The sequence below is a fragment of the Hippoglossus stenolepis genome, chromosome 12 (genome assembly GCF_022539355.2).
Source record: "Hippoglossus stenolepis isolate QCI-W04-F060 chromosome 12, HSTE1.2, whole genome shotgun sequence".
Taxonomy (NCBI): Eukaryota; Metazoa; Chordata; class Actinopteri; order Pleuronectiformes; family Pleuronectidae; genus Hippoglossus; species Hippoglossus stenolepis.
In genome coordinates this window covers 21,888,334-21,906,739 of record NC_061494.1, presented here as the reverse complement: position 1 = coordinate 21,906,739, position 18,406 = coordinate 21,888,334, and the positions used below count along the sequence as shown (strand labels likewise).

The 18,406-nt window shown below is 44.2% G+C and overlaps 1 protein-coding gene across 1 annotated transcript in view; it reads right to left on the bottom strand.

The window, feature by feature from the left end:
- Nucleotides 1–1,265: 1,265 nt before the first annotated feature.
- LOC118118601 overlaps nucleotides 1,266–18,406 on the bottom strand; it is a 52,512-nt gene continuing 35,371 nt past the window's right edge. The window contains exons 2-5 of the mRNA XM_035171739.2: nucleotides 17,339–17,443; nucleotides 13,613–13,749; nucleotides 11,019–11,143; nucleotides 1,266–8,356 (exon numbers count right to left, since the gene is read on the bottom strand). Coding sequence (XP_035027630.2) covers nucleotides 4,272–8,356; nucleotides 11,019–11,143; nucleotides 13,613–13,749; nucleotides 17,339–17,443 — 4,452 coding nt within the window. The 3' untranslated portion in view covers nucleotides 1,266–4,271. The remainder of the gene's footprint in view (nucleotides 8,357–11,018; nucleotides 11,144–13,612; nucleotides 13,750–17,338; nucleotides 17,444–18,406) is intronic.

Genomic DNA, 18,406 nt, shown 5'->3' with positions numbered 1-18,406 from the left:
CCTCTCTGGAAAGTGTGCGGAGAAAAAAACAAGACCACAAAGAGCATAAATCCCGAAGTTCAGGGCCGAGAGATCGCTCGTGCTTTTTGAAACTGATTTCACACAAGTCAAGTTTTAATGTCAGAAGCCTTTTTGTTGGTTTTTAAAGGTCACAAAGCAAATTACAGTGAGTTGATTCGGTGAATGCATCTCGCCGCACACACATTCACACACACACACGGAAAAATTGGACCCATGCAAGGCACACAAACACACACACACACACACACTCCCTCACAACAGCCCCAGGTGTTGAACATGTTGAGTTTTGACGCTATTTTAGTCGTTGAACATGATGGTCCCAGCTGTCCGTTGGCCACTGGAGACACACACACACACACACACACACACACACGCACACACGCACACACACACACACACACACACACACTGCATTTTGTCGCTCATATCCAAACCTTAACCGTCACAACTAAGTGTCTCACCTTTTCGTCAATAGGATCATTTGTGTTTAATCACATTTAGCATCAGCAACGCGAGTGAACACAACCCCCCGATTATTTGTGTGTGAGTCCATCGGACCGTCCGGAGACACACACAGCTCAGGGCAATTTCAAATTCAAGTTCTCCATTTCAATTTTCAAGTTCAAGGTCAAACGTACTCAAATTCCAAGTGAATGTCGCAGGTCACAATTCACCAGAAGTCCCCGCTTGCACAGATTGGAAGTGAAGGTTCACCACTGAAACATATGTGTGTGTGTGTGAGACTCTGTCCTGCAGCGAATCATTCGTGCCATTTGGGACTTTGCACTGACTTTGTGTATAATGTCATCGCATGAAAAATGTACGCGAACGCAGCATTTACCCTCAAACAACCCTTTGAAAAAGTGAGGACCACCACAAATGTCCTCACTTTCCCAAATGTCCTCCGTAAGGTCTATGGTCAAAGGGGTCCTCACAAAGACATAAATACGAGTATGTGCACACTGGCGGTGTCTCTCCTTTCTTTTTTCCCACGTTTACAAACCCCTGTTTTTTCCCATCTTGAAAATTGATTAAGATATTCTCTGAATGAGCTGCGTACGTTCGTCTTTTAGCGTTTCTCTCCTTGTTATTTCACACACAGGGGAAATTACAGTATTGTGGCAGTAAAAGGTATCGATTCACACATTTGTCGCCTTGATAATAGACTTTTTATGAAAGCAAGTAATTTTCAGGTGATGCTTTTCTTTTCCCCTTTTTTTTAAGAAGAAAAACTGACGCTGATATCAAGTCTGCTGATTTATTTCCATTATTCAGAGTAATTTGCTTTTCTCCATGGGTTTACTAGATCTATTACATTAGCAGGGATAACAGCTGTGGCTGGAATTAGATTACACAAAGGATGTAGCCAAATATTAGGTTATCAGGATCTCAAGACATTTCTTTGACAAAACTGGGGGAAAACTGCTTTCCGATGTAACTCCAGCGCGTCGCTCTAAACCCATCCGTTGACTATGAGGACGTTAAAGAACATACATGTATGTACAACAGCTTAACGAGAGGACAGGTTGAGTAGGTGCAGAGTTCGTTTACTAGCTAAAATAATGTTCAGGGTACATTTTACAAAAACTGGGCCTCATTCAACTGAGGTTTCTCTACAAAAATACATGTAATAACAGCTTTTTTCCTCTAATTTACACGGTTATATCACAGTAATAAATAAAAACCTACGTTCATTGAGAACACATATGCTTCCAAAACCCCACAGAGCGACAGGGAGCGAGCGTGTCGCCGTCGTAGAACTCTGTGCCGCGCAGGTCATGAAGCAGTTTCACGTCGCTACCTCCAATCATTAACTCCTCAAGCTGCAAGTGTGTCGCCGCCGGCTCCGCAGAGTCACCATGGCAACATGTCCAACATACCAGAGGTCATCGTGGTGAGGAATCAGCAGCTGGAAACTGTAGTGATCAAACAGCCTGCATGTGTCCAGACGTCCGGGATTAAATCCATCAAGTGTTTTAGAGTCCGGCCGAGGGCGGTGATCTGTCCGTAACATCTCCTTCCTCCTTTCATGCAGACTCATATCTCCATTTGTCTGTCATTGCTACTTCCCCAGAATAATACAGTCGCAGCAAAGCCAGATGTTCAAAGTGAGAGGAGACGTCAGAGAAAAACAAAGCGATAGTGAGTGTGGGCGATAAGGACACAGGGGAGTCACGGGATGTGCATTTCGAGGTATATCTCCTGCACTTGATGGTTCGTAATGTGAAGAATTTAGAATCAGAAGAGGAAAATAAGAACAAAGATCAAGGGTGGATCCGCTTTAACCCTCAGCTTTAAAGGAGAACTCCACCCTGAGGGGATGTTCTGAGAGGAAAAGTCCCACTTCCAAGAAACACTCTGAACTTTGAATACTCTTGTTCAGTGTCTGTTCTAAACCTGCCTGTTTGTAATGTTGTGTTCAAACCAATGTTGTGCGTATCGTTGATGCACTGAATCATCCTGCATACGTTTCTTTTTGGGGTGAGTCACTAAATGTAAAAGTTCTCCATCATGTGGGGATATTTTTAGTGCGGCTGCGTGTGAGACGGCAGAAAATCAACCCTTTTTAAAACGTCACTAGGAAAAGTGGAGGCGCCGGAGTCGGCCCCTCAGAATCAAAGAGATTTCTAAACTTAATGTTCAGACTAAACAGCCACACAGGGAGAAATATACAGAAGATGCTGAGATACTAAATAATACATAATGATACATCAGCATGTAGCAGCACTGTTAAACATTTACATACTGCAAAGTAATTGTACACATGTTACATAGTGAATTCACACATGCTGTTTTCGCTGCCTGTGTATAACAAATCAATGTCGTCTTCTGCTTTGTTCTAATTCAACTTAACAAAGAGGAAACAAAATGTTTCTTTAAAGTTTTCAAGACAGTTTTTTATTGTTTGACAACTTCCTGCAGCAGTTTATTCATCATTATAAGCAGCTTCTTAATTTCCTCTATGCAGAACACTGTGGAACAATTGTGTCCATCAACATCCGACTTGGTCTAATTACTGGCATCTCTGAACATGTAGAAACTAGGACATGTCTGCTCGGTGGTTTGAGAGTTCCTTTTGAAAACTAAGGTTGAACGTGCACAGCTGAGACATTTGTTTTTCCTCTGATGATGAATTCACATTATTATATTCATATTTTCTGCCTCCTCACAGGAGCTGGATGAGACAATGAGGCTGCTTGATGCTCAGGTCTGTACGACCTGGTGCTGAGAATTTGGCTGTGATGTTTGTGCCGCCTGTGATATTGGTGGCAGCTGATCTAGATATACAATATACCTACTCACACATACTACTATTATTACACCTCTCGTGAATGTTGACTCACATGTGACTCGCTGAAGTTTCTATGGGTTTTGTCCATATAGTTTGTTCTAACTCTTGTCGACGGTAGAGGATGTCACACCTTGTTGAGCCCGATGAGACAAATCGTGATGTGTGTTTTGGTTCTAGGTGAAAATCTTTACGTGCCGCGGTTCAAATGCTGCACTTTAACAGTTTCAGAAAGAAAGCTACAGGCAGGTTTAGAACAGACACTAGTTAATAATAACTTTGCACAGGAAACTCCGACATCTCGTTCCAAACATTTAGAAAGACTGATGAAAGGAACCTGTTTCTATTCTGAGCAGCGACGCAGGGGTTGGCTTAAAAGGTCTTGCAGGTCATCAGCTGTTGATGACCCCCGGCCGAGAGCAAGAAAAAGAAAATGAGTAAATATGTGAAATCAGTCGGAGCTCTAAGGGAAGAAATCCTGTATTTATAACCACAGACTGAAGATATTTGCACAGGAATGGATTTGTCCTTTAAAGTCAGAAACCATAACATGCATCCTCGCGAGCAAATCATTGGTTTAAAATGCAAAACAGGACCATCGACTTATTTCTAGCGAGGGAAATGAGCCCAGCTGCGTGTCCTCGCCACGATCCCGCCAGGCTGAACACCTGAGGCTCATTCTGAGTGCGTCTTCAGACTGATGAGGATAATTAGCCATCATTTCTTCACGTGTGAGTCAGTGCTGTCAGTTACCAGAGGTTTGGCTGTGAGAAAAAGCAGTTTTGTTTTTCTACTTAAGTCTCGTTAACCCTGGCGTTTCATCCTCGCCTCCAGTATGAAGGTAATGACACATAAAAGCTGCTTTCACCCGGCTGACAACTCTTTCCTTGGGAAATAGGAAAAATGTACCTTTCATGAGTCTATTTCTTTTCCTCTGTAAAAAAAAAAAAATGAAATAATTTCAGAACAACACTTGTAAAGGCAAGACTGCAGGATGTGGTGGGGGGTACAGGGAGTGGTGGTGACTCTGCATAGGGTGAAACGTTGTTGCTATGGGATATGGGCCGGGGGCATCTAGGAGAGAGATAGGGGAGGAGGTGTAGAAAGAGGGAGCAAGAGGCGGGGGAGGAGGCGCGGGAGGTGGATTAAGAGCCAGGGGACAGAGATGTTGCGAGAAGGAGGGAAGGAGCTGAGGGTACGACGGGACGGGGAGGTGCGGCGGAGGCGGGAGGAGGGAGAGGTGATGCTGGATGAAGGTGTGATGGAAGGAGAAAGAAGATGAAGGGGAGAGGGATGGGCGGAGGAGGAGAGGACCGTGGAGCGGGATGCACGGCGGAGGAGGGAGGCCGTGCGGGAAACGAGGCCTCTTCTCTGAGTAGAGGTGTTCGAAATCGACCTCCTTCCACCTCTCCCTTTCCCTCTCCTCCCTTTCTTTCTCCTTCCTCCTCACCCACTCCTTCTCCCACTCCTCCCGCTTCTCCTTCACCTTCAACCTCTCAGTCTCTTTCTGCTTCTCCACATCTCTCTGCTCCTCCTTCTGCTTTGTACGCACGTCTTTCTCTTCATTTCTCGCTCTATTGTTATCATCAACTGTACAATCAGGGACACGAGTACTGATAAAATAATCACACGGAGCGATGTCAACATCATCAACGCCGCTGCCGCTCCTCTGCTCCGTCCCGCTGCAGATACTGTAATCAGCCGCCGAATCAGAGCGGCTACCCTTCTCACCACGGCCACATTTGTCATTTGCACGGTCGTAACTGCAGTCGTGATTACACGTGTCATTGGTTTTACAGTTACAGCCGTCATTACAGTCGTTTGCAGTGTTACAGACATCGCTCTGAACTGTGGTTTCCCCACAAACACGAGACGTTTGGCTGGAATCGGAGACGACGCACATTTTTCCATTCGTCGTGTGCTCGTTTTTACGTTGGCAGAAAAGTGTGTGTGTGTGATTAGTGCTGCCTGTGAACGAGTCATTTGACAGTGCGTCCGCAGACGTGTACACCGTGTTAATCCCTTTAGCGTCGTCTACACGATCGGAAGAAACATCCTCGTCTCTGTCGCTCTTTAATTTGCCGTTGTTGTCGTCTGCAGCGCCACAGACGCTCCCATCGTTCTGTTTTTCGTCGCTTGGTGTGTTTCGACAGTCTAACTCAGTCCAGCTCTTTCCCTCGGCTCCATTTGCGCTGCGTCCACTGTCATCGCAGCAGTTAATCAGTTTGTCCGTGGTGTTACGACTAAATGCCTCCTCCATGTTTTTGTCCTCTGCACTGCACTCCGCCATGTCGCAGTCAAGCCAAAGTGTCCGAGTCTCGTAGCTGTTGGGTTTTAGCTCCTCAACGTATTGTGCGCCGGGGTCAGAGGTCGGGCCGACAGCAGCTCTTTCCTGTCGCTGCGTCGGGAAACAGAAAGCTCTCTTCGCTTGCCTCCTTCCTCGCTTCCTTTTCTTCCTCGGTGTCGCCTCAGCCTCCGGCGGCTCCCCCGTCCTCTTGCCGCCCGCTCCCGCTCTCATTGGCATCGCTTCCTTTGAAACGACGTCTCCGGGGAGGGTCATGTCTGCGCCGGCAGATCTAATTCTCGGTTCCGTTAGTGTCTGTTGAGACGAGCAGCGTGGAGCCGGGCCTAACATGAGATCGCTGTGTCCTACAGGTATTGTTTGTCTTTGACTGCACGCTGCTTCTCTAAAGGGAGCAGGGACGGGGCTAATCGCTGGAGCACCTGCTGTTTCCCTGTGAGGCGGAGGAACAAGATGAATTTCTGCCTCGCGTGCGGCGCCTCGACAGGCAAAAGAAACACTGCTAATCCCTGGGTTACACGCATTTTCCTGAGCCTCCTGAGCGGCTCTCATCCCCTCTGTCTTCCTCAGATACCTTTGCTCCTCATCTCGCCGCCCGTCCTCCTTCTCCACATGCGTATTTTTGTGTATCTCCTCCGTCAATCTGTCATTCTGAGCAGGGTCGGGCGTAATTGCAGGACAGCATGGCGCGTCTATAACAGACCCGCGGACGGGGCTAATCACTGAGTTACATGCTGCACCCCTGCAGAGGAGCTTTCTGAGCCCCTGGTCCCACCCGGAGGCTGATTGCTGGGATTGATGCTGCCTGGCCTCCTTTTTCACCTGCAGACACAGCTGGTTACACCGATTACACCGATTCACAGGAAGATTACTTAATAGCTCTCCTATCTTCTCGTCATTTCGGCCTGCCCTCTCTCTCTCTGCCTGATCTCCTCTTATCCTTCCCTCTTCTCTCCTCATCCTCTTTTCTTTCCCTCCTACCAGCCGATGCGCTGCAAGATTACTTAATAGCCCCTTTACTCTCCTCTCCTCTTTTTCGTCGCCCTCTCTTTTCAACCTCTCCTCTCCTCTCCCTTCACACATCTGATTCACAGAGAGACTACTTATTATCCTTCTTCCCCTTTCTGAGTCCTTCCTATCCATCTCCTCTCCTCTTTTCCGTCTCCCCCTCTTCCTCATTCCCCTCCTCACCCCTCCCCTCCTCTTTCTCCTTCTCCTCTTCCTCCCGTCACTTCTCTGAAGGCCTAGCGCCGGTGCGAGGTGGCACTCTGCAGAAACGGGAACGAATTTTAAAGCGTTTTCATCACGGCAGCCAGAGCGATCCAGGACTGCATCGCCGGCGCTACAATGGGCTACAAGTTCCACAGGATTTCCTGCCTGTCCTCCTTCATCCTCCTCTTCCCTTTCATCTATCTTTACCCCTCCTCCTCCTCCCTCCATATCATCCTCCCTCTGTTGGCAGTCGGGTTGTTTGATCACAGATGGCTTTATTCTCTCCCTGCCTTCCTCCAGCCCTCCTTTCTTGTCCTCGCCCCTTTCCTTGGCCCTGTTATGTGCTCTGAAGTCGTACAGGAGAGGGTTGACGCTGTAGGAGATGGGGGGTGAAGTCTTGGTGTAGCTAACCATCTCCGATGGCCAGAGAAGAACCCTGCTGCCGTCTCGGCTCAGCACATGACAGAACGGCTCTTTGGGACGACTTGGGAGCGACGAAGGTGATTCTGATGGAGAGACGTTTGATTCTTTGAGCTGCGTTTGAACTGAAGACTCTTTGGTCTCATTTAAAACATCAGAAGTAGTTTTCTCAGGTTGATTTGTAGCCTCACAAAGCAGATCTTTCAACTCTTGGTTGGGGTCTGACTCGATTGTCCGATTGTTCTCTTCATCGTGAGCTTCAGCCTCAGTGTCTCTGCAGACTGAAGCTTGAGCCATGATAACACTGTCACAAATCTGTCCAGGTGTCCCTTTATTTAAACAAGGATCTGCTCCAGTCCCACTCTCACTGCTGACTGGGGCTCCAGTCCCATTCGAGTCATCACCCCCGATCACATTGCGATCACATGTAGAAACCTGGGCTCTGGTCCCAGAGAGTCCCTCGGTTCCTCTCTCAGCCGACACACTGGCTCCAGCCTCAGAGAGCTGGATTTCACTTTTACTCTCCAAGCGATCCACAGCTACCAGATCCACGTCTGCAGACACCGGAGATTTTAGCTGCTGCTCTGCAACTTTCTCCCCGAGATCTTTTGTCCTTTCGTGTGCCGTCACACCTTCGGGCTTCCCCGACGTGCCGGAGCCTCGCCCGGCTTGGATGAAGACGGCTGCTGATTGGTGGAGGAGCACGCAGCTTCTTTTGGGCAGCGAGAAGGACACGGGACGGACTCGGCTTTGGACGAAGCGCACGTCCGAGGCTGCGCGCACACCTCTGCTGCTGAAGGCGGTGGTGTTTTTACTGAAGCTGTTCTCTGAGGCAGTTGTGGGGATTTTATTGGGAGTAACTGGGTCGTTTAAATGATTATGAGCCCGAGCGACGTTGTTAAAGTGTCTGGTGCTTGTAGAAGTGTTATCAGTGTTCATGATGCTGTGGGGGGTGGGGGCGGCCGTCAGGTCATTGTAGTCCACACGGGTCCGGTCGAGGATGCAGGACTCGGCAGCGGTAGCGGTGTCGTTGGCGTCGTACGCCCACCGCGTGTCGCCCAGGAGTCGGGTGTCCAGGGGAAGGAAGGGCTTGATCAGCGGAGTTTGAGGCTCTAGATGGAGGGAGAGCAGAAAAGATGTCAGCGGTGGAAAGACACTGGTTCCATTTACATGCAAAGCATAACAGGATTAGCTGCCTAACCTGAAAATAAAGGAAAGGAGTGGGAGGGGAATACATGTAGAAGAATAGCATTCATTTTCAAGACGTCCCAGCATACACTAAGCTCCTTATGCATTTATTCAGCGTTCTGCCTCTTCACCATTACTCTTTTGTTGCTTTTAACACATCAGAGGATGATTTATTGGTGTAGGACGGACGGAGATGAATGTGCGGCTCACTTAGAAATGGGACAAAAATTAAGATTAAGGTTTTTACTCCAACATGTAATATTCATTTTTTTTAAACGCACAACAGGCTGCCAGGCATTCATCTGCCGACGTGTCAGCGTGGTAGATGATTCAGACGATTATTCCCTGAGTGAAGTTTATAAGATGACTCAAATCTTTAAAAGTAATCCATAATGTGCCTGTGTTCCCTGACACCAGAAACCCTGCTCTGTTAAATATTGGAGTTTTTTCGAAGGGACGCCCTCAAATTAATCATTAGTTCTCCGATACCAAATGGAAAAATATATTTAGCCTCTGGAGAGAATCGGCTTTAAATGGAGCTGTCAAACTTTTTCTATTGGTTTCAAGTCTAAAATGTGAAAAGGAAACTTTACGGAATCTGTAAGTGATATATTTTCTTTGACAGTCGATCGTTTCTTTGAATTTAAAGATGCTGCTGTGAGATTTCATGTTCTGCTTTCTTCATTTTCCAAGAAATAAATCTGTTTTGCACACTGGAAAATAAAGTGTATATTCAGAAACTGTTTTTTATACGCACTCTCTATACACACTCGCTATTTTCTAATAGAACCTCACACATCTGGAGTTTTAGGGGCAGATATCAATGGTAGATATTTATTACATTTCTGATAAAGATATATTGTAAAGTAATGTCGATCTTTTCTTGCGTGATACATTCTGTGAAATAAAAGTTTCAATTATGCCTGTGAAAGGCTCATATCGGCTGATTCTTATTGGCCGACCAATAAATCTATCTGGCCCTAACCCCCCCCCTCTGACCTCACTGAAATAAATGGAATGCACCAAATTCAGTTGAAACCTATGGAATCCAAATGCAGTTTCATTTTCCACTTTTAAGTTGAAAAAGTCGACCTGTATATCACAAAAGAAAGTAGAAAAAAAATGCACATGAAGTATTATAAGTGGCTCTGCAGCAATAAATGTGAATATTCAAATGTAGTCTGATGAGAAAGTGGCACAGTGCGATTTTATTTTGTACAACCGCATGAAAAAGCTAAATCAACGCAATTTAGTCTAAATGGTACCTTTGTGCCTCAGCAGCATGCAAAGCACTTTACAATTGTGTCTCTCTCACACAGACACACACACACACACACACACACACACAGACAGACAGACACACAGACACACAGACACACACACACAGGTCGCAGGCAGAAGGAGCTGCTAACCCTGTGATTAGTGAACAACTTGTTCGACCACCTGAGGTTCGGTGGCTCTGGAAGCTTGACGCTGTCCAGTTGGGACCAGTTGTGCGTACAGCAGCCACTTGCAGGTTAACAGCTGTGCCCTATAATCTCTCAGCTTGCAGCTATAAATCCTCCTTAAATAATGATAATAATAAAAAACTTTATTTATATAGCACTTTTAAAAACAGAGTTTACAAAGTAAAGCAAGAAAAGCAATAATAAGAGAACGAACAATCAGCAGGATGGGACAAGGACGTTTAGGTGGAAACAAGGTGGTGTTCAAACTAGATGAAAACTTGATCACATAAAAGCAGTAATATGACAATGAAAATAAATGAACAAGTAAAATAAAAGGTTAAAGGAAACGATTAAAAAACGACATTACATGAAAGCAAGTCTTTAAAAATGGGATTTAAGAAGTGATTTAACAGAAATCACTGACTCTGCCTTGTCTCCTCAGGTCGGCCGTTCCAAAGCCGAGGGTCCTGATGGCAAAAGCACGTTTAGTTTTTCAACCTGGACTTTGGAACAGCAGGATCCACCTGAGGACCTGAGGCTGCGTGCAGGGGTCAACAGGGGGTCACTCTAAGGGAACACATCTGGACTGCAGCTCTTTGTGGATCAGTTTACACTCCAGCCGAGCTGCGTTACTGGTGCGACACAAACAATACGATCGCTTCCTCTGTTCTCTACTCAAAGGTCAGAACTGTCCAAACCCGGCTCCGTTGGTCGATGGAGGGAATTTATGAGTCAAAGTTCACAGAAGTTAAATCCTCGGAGACTCCGGACTTATTTACGACTGCAAATCTACCTATCGCTGAAATCTCCTCTTAAATCTATTGACTTCTGTGAAATTCGTCTATTTTAAATGCTACGAAGTCCCTGCAGTGATTTATTTTTTATTGTGTATAATTGCCCAGTACATGTTCCCGATGTTATTTAGTCTCTTTCAGCAGACCATCATCATTCATTCATTTCTCCTCTGGAGTCGACTGTCGATGAAGATATTTCAGCATCGCCGCTGCAGACAACTCTCTGTTTAATCTCTCAATATGAAGAGTGATGTCCTCATCACCAAAACCAAACACATAAACATAAACTCATAAACTATTCAAGCAGCCGAGTCGACGCCTCTTCAGCAGATAAGAGTTCTTACTTGTTCCCAGTGTGGAGCCGCTCGTGTGGACGTCGACCCAGTTCTGCTCAAAGTCTGGTCTGCTCTGCGTCTCTGGATCCACAGCCACCGTGGTGGATCTGAACATCGGACCAGAACCTGGAGCGCTGAGGAGAGGAAGAGAGGAGACATGAGAGGAGGAGAGGAGGAGAAGATAAGAAGGAGTATGCAAGTAAGGAGAGGAGATGAGATTAAGGGATGAAAGAGAGGTGATGAGAGATGGAAGATGAAGGGGAGAGGAGATAAGAAGATGAGAGGACAAATGGAGGTGGAACAAAAAGAAGGAGTCGAGGAGATGATGGAAGGAAACATGACGAGCATTGGGGGAGAGGTGAAGATTAAGGGAAAGAAATAAGAGAGGATGAAAGTTGAGGAGCGGACAAAATGAAAAGAGATGAGAGGGAAGGAAAGAAACGTGAGAAGAGAGAAGGACAAGAGGAGAGGATGAAATATAGAAGAAACAGAAGATGAGCGGACCAAAGAAAAGGAATCATGGACAAAAGGAAGCAAGGAGAGAGGGGAAGGGAACAAGTGGAAGGAGAGGAGAGAATGAAAGGAAATGAATGAACAAATTAGAGAGGGGAGGAAACAAGGAGACAAGTGTAGAAGGAGGTTGAGAAGCGAGTCGAGAAAAGGAAATGAGAAGAGGAACCGAGTGAAGAGGGGAGGAGAGGAAGCAAGGAGACGAGTGTTGAAGGAGGTAGAGTAGAATTGAAATCCAGCTGAAAATCAATTTGACCGAGTTTTTTCTCCCGCTCTCTTTGTTGCAAATCTGAAACTGTCATTTTGACGAGGGGCTTCGGCCGCACCACGTGATTGGCCGGAGACACTTTACAGCCATTCCAATAATCCCCCGTTAAACAAATGCAGTTTATTGGTTGCTGTGCCAACGCTCAATGAAACCGAGGAGCGAGTATCCTCTGCTCTCCTGCTGTATTTTTAGTCTCGTACGATCTGATGTCGGTCAGCACATCAAGTGTTTTTACTAATATGAATATCAATAATGTGCGTAGGCCCACACTCGCATTAATATTCCAACTTTGATGCGTGGAATTTAAAAGTGGTAGATGTTTGAAGGCGTCTTCAGGGACTATTTTTCTGGTGGAGACCTTCGCTGACTCTGTGCATCTCTCAGTTTGTGTATTTATGTATCGTACTCTATATATATATATCTAAAGAAACCATATTATCCTCTGTTGGTCGCTCGCCAGACGAACTCTCCTCCTCGCTACATGTTTTCAGCCAAACACACATCAGCTGTTTGCAGAGCTGCGTGTTTGTTTATCGTTTGGCAGCCCACTTCATATCGGATGAGTCCCAGTTATCGGAGCTTCCCTCCGGCACACCAGCTCGCTGATGTAGATTTTTAACGATATCATATTCATATTTCAGGAGATATGATAGTAACACAGCTGCTGAGTTACTCTGACCAATATAAACACAGCAAGGTGTTTCCTGTAATGGATTATTCATCTGAAGCAGGTTTATTATTTCTGTAATCTGATGCCTGCAACTGCAACGAGACGAGAGCGGCTCAATGAAGCAGGTTGAAAATCAATAGGCTCTTTGCACGGAAAAGGAAAAGGTGGAAACTGTGTAAATTAAATGGAGAAACTAAACCGTGCAGCTGCTGGAGGAAGCTGGTGTTTGTGCTCAGGGTCATGACTTCGTGTTGATGATTTTATTTAGTTTCCTGCTGGATGAAGAGTCACATGTGGAGGAGAATGAGTCAAAACTGCAGCAGCACCTGTGAGGAAGACCCTGATGAAGGCCGCAAGCAAAGAGTTTTGGTCTTTATAACCTTTGCCTCACAGATGTTCTGAAACCGTTTCCCCTTCCTGACACCTGGAATTTGGTTCTGGTCAGTGATTGACCCGTTTTACCCCCTGAGCCAGTATTATGTGTAGTTTATAGATTTGTGTACTCACCGATGCCCGACCTGTCATTTTCAGTATCTGAGGCATTTGTGATGATGGATTCGGTATGAGAACATCTCTCCTTTTACAAAACCAGAAATCCAGCAATCCAATATTAGCATTAATTTAGAATCGTCGTCTAACCACCTGGTCAATATTGGATTCCCCTGAATTTAAGTCTAATATTTAACCTCATTTTAGTTTAGTTTCTCCACCACCTCCTGGGTAGTGAAAGGAATTTGTCTCTTTTGAAGGGAGCCAGCTCTTATTAGTTAATTTATAAAATAATCATGAGGATGACGATGAATCAGAATCAAACTTAGACATCTTGACATTTTTTTCTGCATGAGGCCAATTAACCCCCTGAGTCAGCAGCAGTAAAGCAAACCCAGAGAGTTAAGACTCAATATGCTCATTCATTCATTTAATTCATTATCAATATAAACTATTGATTATTGCAGCTTTAAGTACAAAGCAATGAAAGGTCATTAATTCAATTTATGTGGCCTCGTCTCTTTGGCCTCATGTGAGATAAATCTGCTTTGATTTATTTATATTTTATGATAAACTCCCTGAACTAGATTTGAAAACTCTAATTTAAAGTTGAATAAAATTCCACTAAAGCAACATCACATCCACTGGATGTAACGAGTCACTCACCACTCTCCTGTCCTCCTCTCCTCATGTTGGTGGAGCCTCCTCAGCACTCGCTCCTCTCTCCTCTCCTCCCGCCGGCGTCTCTTTCTCCTGCAGGCCAGCGCTCGGTAGAACTCCCTGTGCTTCAGCTCCTTCAGACGCTGCAGGACGAGGAGCGGGAAGCATTACTCGGATTATTGTTGTAATTTTAACGAGGAGAAATTAGAGGTTAAAACGGGTAAAAGAGAAAATGCAGTTAAATCAGTTGATGGTGCCATGTGAGTGTGTGTGTGTGTGTGTGTGTGTGTGTGTGTGTTTTCCGTACTTGTGCTTACTAAGACAGCCTGTGTCAGCTTTAGCAGAGGCCAGAGCAGCTTAATTCACTTACTGAGCTCTGTCTGCAAGCTGTCTGCAAGCCAGAGATACTGATACTGTGTGTGCATGTGTGTGCATGTGTCACAAATAATAATAATAATAATAATAATAATAATAATAATAATAATAGCGGTGGGTTCACGTCACAGACAGACAGACAGCGAGGCGGGCAGAGCAACCGACAAATAGATAAAACGCAGAGGGACAAAGAGACAGGTAGGAAAACAGATGCAGTGTGTGTGTATGTGTGTGTGTGTGTTTTAAAGCATGTTGTGTAGCCTCAGCACTTCTCAGAAGGTGAACATACAGTGTGAAGGGTGGACAAAGTGACAGCAAACCTCACAACAAACTGAAATCCACTGCAGCAGCACAAACTGCGACTTTAAAAATAACCGTATAGAGTCGAATCAACACTTCAGCGACACTGTCACAGCAAAAAGAAATGGAAATTAGGAGCTGAATAAAGTGTTGAAGGGCGCAGATGTCTACAGGCCGGTCCAGAAAGTATTCAGATGGTTTAAATGGTTTTTCAGTCTTCTCGTCCTCGTCGAATAATATAAATTACAAGAGTCTCAGTTCAAAGGCTTGATTCACCTTTTATATTCATTCCTAATAGTCATTCAGTTGTTTGCAGAAAAAGGTTCATTGTGTACCCACGATAATCCACTAATCCAAAACAAATACACAACGCAGTTATATTCCCCTGCAGATTAGATAGTACACACTGTGTCAGCCGGGACCTGCTTCACTGAATAATGCTGATTGTTGAGATGCTGCGTATTTCAAATGTAAAATATCATCAAGTGCACGGACTGGTAATGAGACGATGGGGCCTCGGGCACAAACACTGGGAAGGACTTCCCCTCCTACATCGCAAATTTAATTGCTTCGCTAATTTTTATACAAACTTACTGCTGCACTCGTGTGGAACTCAATGTGCAGCTGTGTTATGCAGCAATTGTTAAACCAATACACAAGAAAAAGAAGGTTTGGGGAGACAACACAATTCAGACACATGGCAAATAAAATATAAAAAATGAAGTGTTTTAAAGAGACACAGAATAATAAAAAAAAGAGTATAAAGCAATAAAATCACATTAAAATTTAAATTAAAAGACAATAAAACAACTACATAAAAAATGTTTTAAAGAGACATAGAATAATAAAAAAAAATTGTTCATATAAAACCACAAAGTCACATTAAAACTGGATTAAAAAGACAAATAAAAACAAGAAAATCAATAGTAAAAGATTAAATATGTTACACAAAGTCCTGACACTTCACGTTTTCAGGAAGTTTATTCCACAGTTTGGAAGCTGAGGAAACTCAAAGCTGCTTCACGTCTCTCGCTGTCGATTCTGGAAACACGGAGTCAACTCGTCTCCTTTGAGCTGAGGAGTCTGGACCATTTATAACGTTCGAGTAGATCAGAGTTGTGTTTGGTCCCGAGACCGATTAGTGCTTTATAGTCGAGTAATAGGATTTTAAAGTCGATCCTTTGACTCGCAGGACGCCAGCGAAGTAATGTGCTCCACTTCCCTGGTGCTGGCGAGGACTCCGGCTGAGCTGCAGCAGGTTGAACGAACTTACAAGTGTCGTATGATAATCTGCTGCAAATAGACACACGCACAAGTTTGTCTGTGGCTTGTTGAGACAGAAATCCTTTAATTTATGTGGTTTTGTAATTGTCTTTACTCGGCTGTTTAAATTCAGGCCCCAGACCAACGTTCTTGGCTCGAGTCGGAGTTTCAAGGTGAGCACTGACTTTTAATTTGTCTTCTTTGAGGCCAAAAACAACTGTTTCTGTTCACTTGCCTGGAAGCTGTTGACAAAAAACTGCCTCAGACTGCTCTTTTTCAAACTGTCACCAAAAAAAAAGGTGCCTCTCGTTTTTTTTTGCAACCTGCAGAAAGTTCTCGGTGTGATCGGAGCTTTAAGCTGCATAATGTAGGATAAACTGTGCACGGTGGTTTTTCCTCAGTGCGACTCTGTCACAGCAGCACATCAAGCGCCGGTGACGTAGACGCTCTGCAAACCACATCATTTCCAAAAGAAGATGGGGCCGAGCCTGACAGTGACTCAGAAGTGTGTGTGTGTGTGTGTGTGTGTGTGTGTGTGTGTGTGTGTGTGTGCACTCTGCAGAATTGTACAGTTGGATAAAATCCATTCCCTGCAAGAGTTGCAGTCTCAAACAATACGCCTAAATGCTCCGCAAGTAAACCTGATAAGTCTGACGCAGCTAAACTGTGGGAGATATTATTTTCCTTTCATCGGCAGCGAGTGAACAAATGATAATTGCAGCGAATGCATTCCTCCCGGCGCCAATCATTTTGTAAACGGTCCAAACAGCTGCAAGTTCCCTCAGTCGCCTTCCTGCACGTCTCACCGTGAAAACAAACTCTTTATGAATTACACTGAAAAGAGAAAAACCAGAGTCGCCCCTGATTTCTCTCCATCTTTTAGGTTTGCTGAGTTTATTATTGATAACCAGTTTTTTTTTATTACGTAATCAGTGCGATATGTAGTATTGATTTGAGCCCAGAACGATGCCCTGGATAACTGGCACCGTTATTGCTTTGCTGTCTGAAGTCGCTGTAGCATTGTTTTTGCTGAGCAGATTATTAATAGTTTTATAGATTTACTTATATATAATTCAATTCAATTTAATTTAATTGAAGTAATAACCGTCAGTGTTCATATTGATCTGATTATTTCTTCTATTGGTTATGATATATAGAATGATCAACTGGATTTCACCTTGTTTTTAGTAAAAGTAGCTTGTTTCTATATACTGAGCATATTAACTTGTTTTTTCCTTATTAATTGAATTGTCATTAACACATATATAAAAAATTATACAATATGACATCAAATTGTGATAAAATATCTAAACTATCAGTTGTAAATGGAGAAAATAAGAAAGTCCTGAAAACTTAAAACGTCTTGATGCTTAATCACATTGATGCAAAAGAAATCATAAAAATCAAATATTGCTTGAAGGGAATTCTGCTCATTGATTTCCAGCGAACACACGAGAGATGTGAAAGAGACGATGAATTCATAAGCTGCTGATGTTTTCACCTCACGCAGAATATTTGCTGTTTTTCTCCCTCGGTGAAACAAGAGATATAACAAAATCTCGTCAGTCGTGAGTCGCTCTGCAGGTTCAGTCTCAGTCGTCACCAGAGGAGATTCTATGTTTGTGTGATTTTTGTCGACCACCGTGTGTTTTTGTTGTGTTGTGTAAGAGAAACCAGAGTCAAGCGGTCGATGTGTCTCTGGGATGTAACAAATCCATGACCTTGGTAAAGAGTGTGTGTGTCTGTGTGTGACGCGGACCCCTGGGTACCCTGTCATGGTGGCGTGTGACTCACCTGCTTGTGGTGGTGGTCGTAGGAGTTGATGTGGTTGTCGTACTGCTGGTGTCTCACGTACTGTTTGTCACACAACTCGCAGTAGAAACTGGAGTCGGCTTCCTCCTGGAGAGGAGAGAGGAAAAGAAGGTTTTAGTATGAAACCTTTTCTGTTGTGTGACTCTGTTGTCATTTTGTGTTATTGCAAAATTAACAAGACAAACATCCCTTAATCGTTATCTGTTCGTAATGACTGAGTTTATTTTAGTGTAAAACAGAAGCTAAATACAAGTAGTCAAATAATCCATTAAGCATCAACAGAAAATCCATCTACAGTTATTTAGATATGTGATTAATGGTGTGTCGGAGTTCTTTTGACATTTAAAAAGTTCCTCAGAAACTGCGATGGCTCATTCTCCTGTCACTTTATCGACCAATCAACTAATTCATTAACGAGGAAATTAGCGTTGATTGATTGACAATGAAAATCATCGTTTGTCACCTCACTCAACTTTAACTTATCACCCTTCAGAGAAAACACTTAATTTCCTGTTGGCATGTTTTTCTCCATTTTCTTGTAAAAAAAAAAAAGAATCATTTGACTATATAGGCGCCGATTAACCAAATAATAAGAACATGTGACAGGATCCTGTTCACAATCCTTCAGGTCAAGAGAACAGAAATAAAACGAGTGTTCTGCGGCTTATCAGACAGAACCAGAGAAGTAGCTGTCATATCTCGTTTGCATAATTATAAATCATGACTTTGTTGCAGAGTCGGCCGTAAAAACAAAATGAAAAAAGAAAATCTGAGTGTGTAGGTGGGAGTGGTGAGTTACAGTCACAGCCAGTGTCGCTCGTAAAGTCTGTTTATGGGGACGTATATTCATCATACTCAGGCTTTTAATTTGTCGCCTGTCATAGAGTGTGGGTGTGTGTGTGTGTGTGTGATTCAGGTATTACTGATGTTGGAGGGACCTGGATCTGTTTGTCACATTACAGGGACTCGTCTTCCTTATGAGGACAACAGTTTGTTGCCTTGATGCAAACCAATAACATTTTAGGGGAAAATATATCTTTAACTATATAT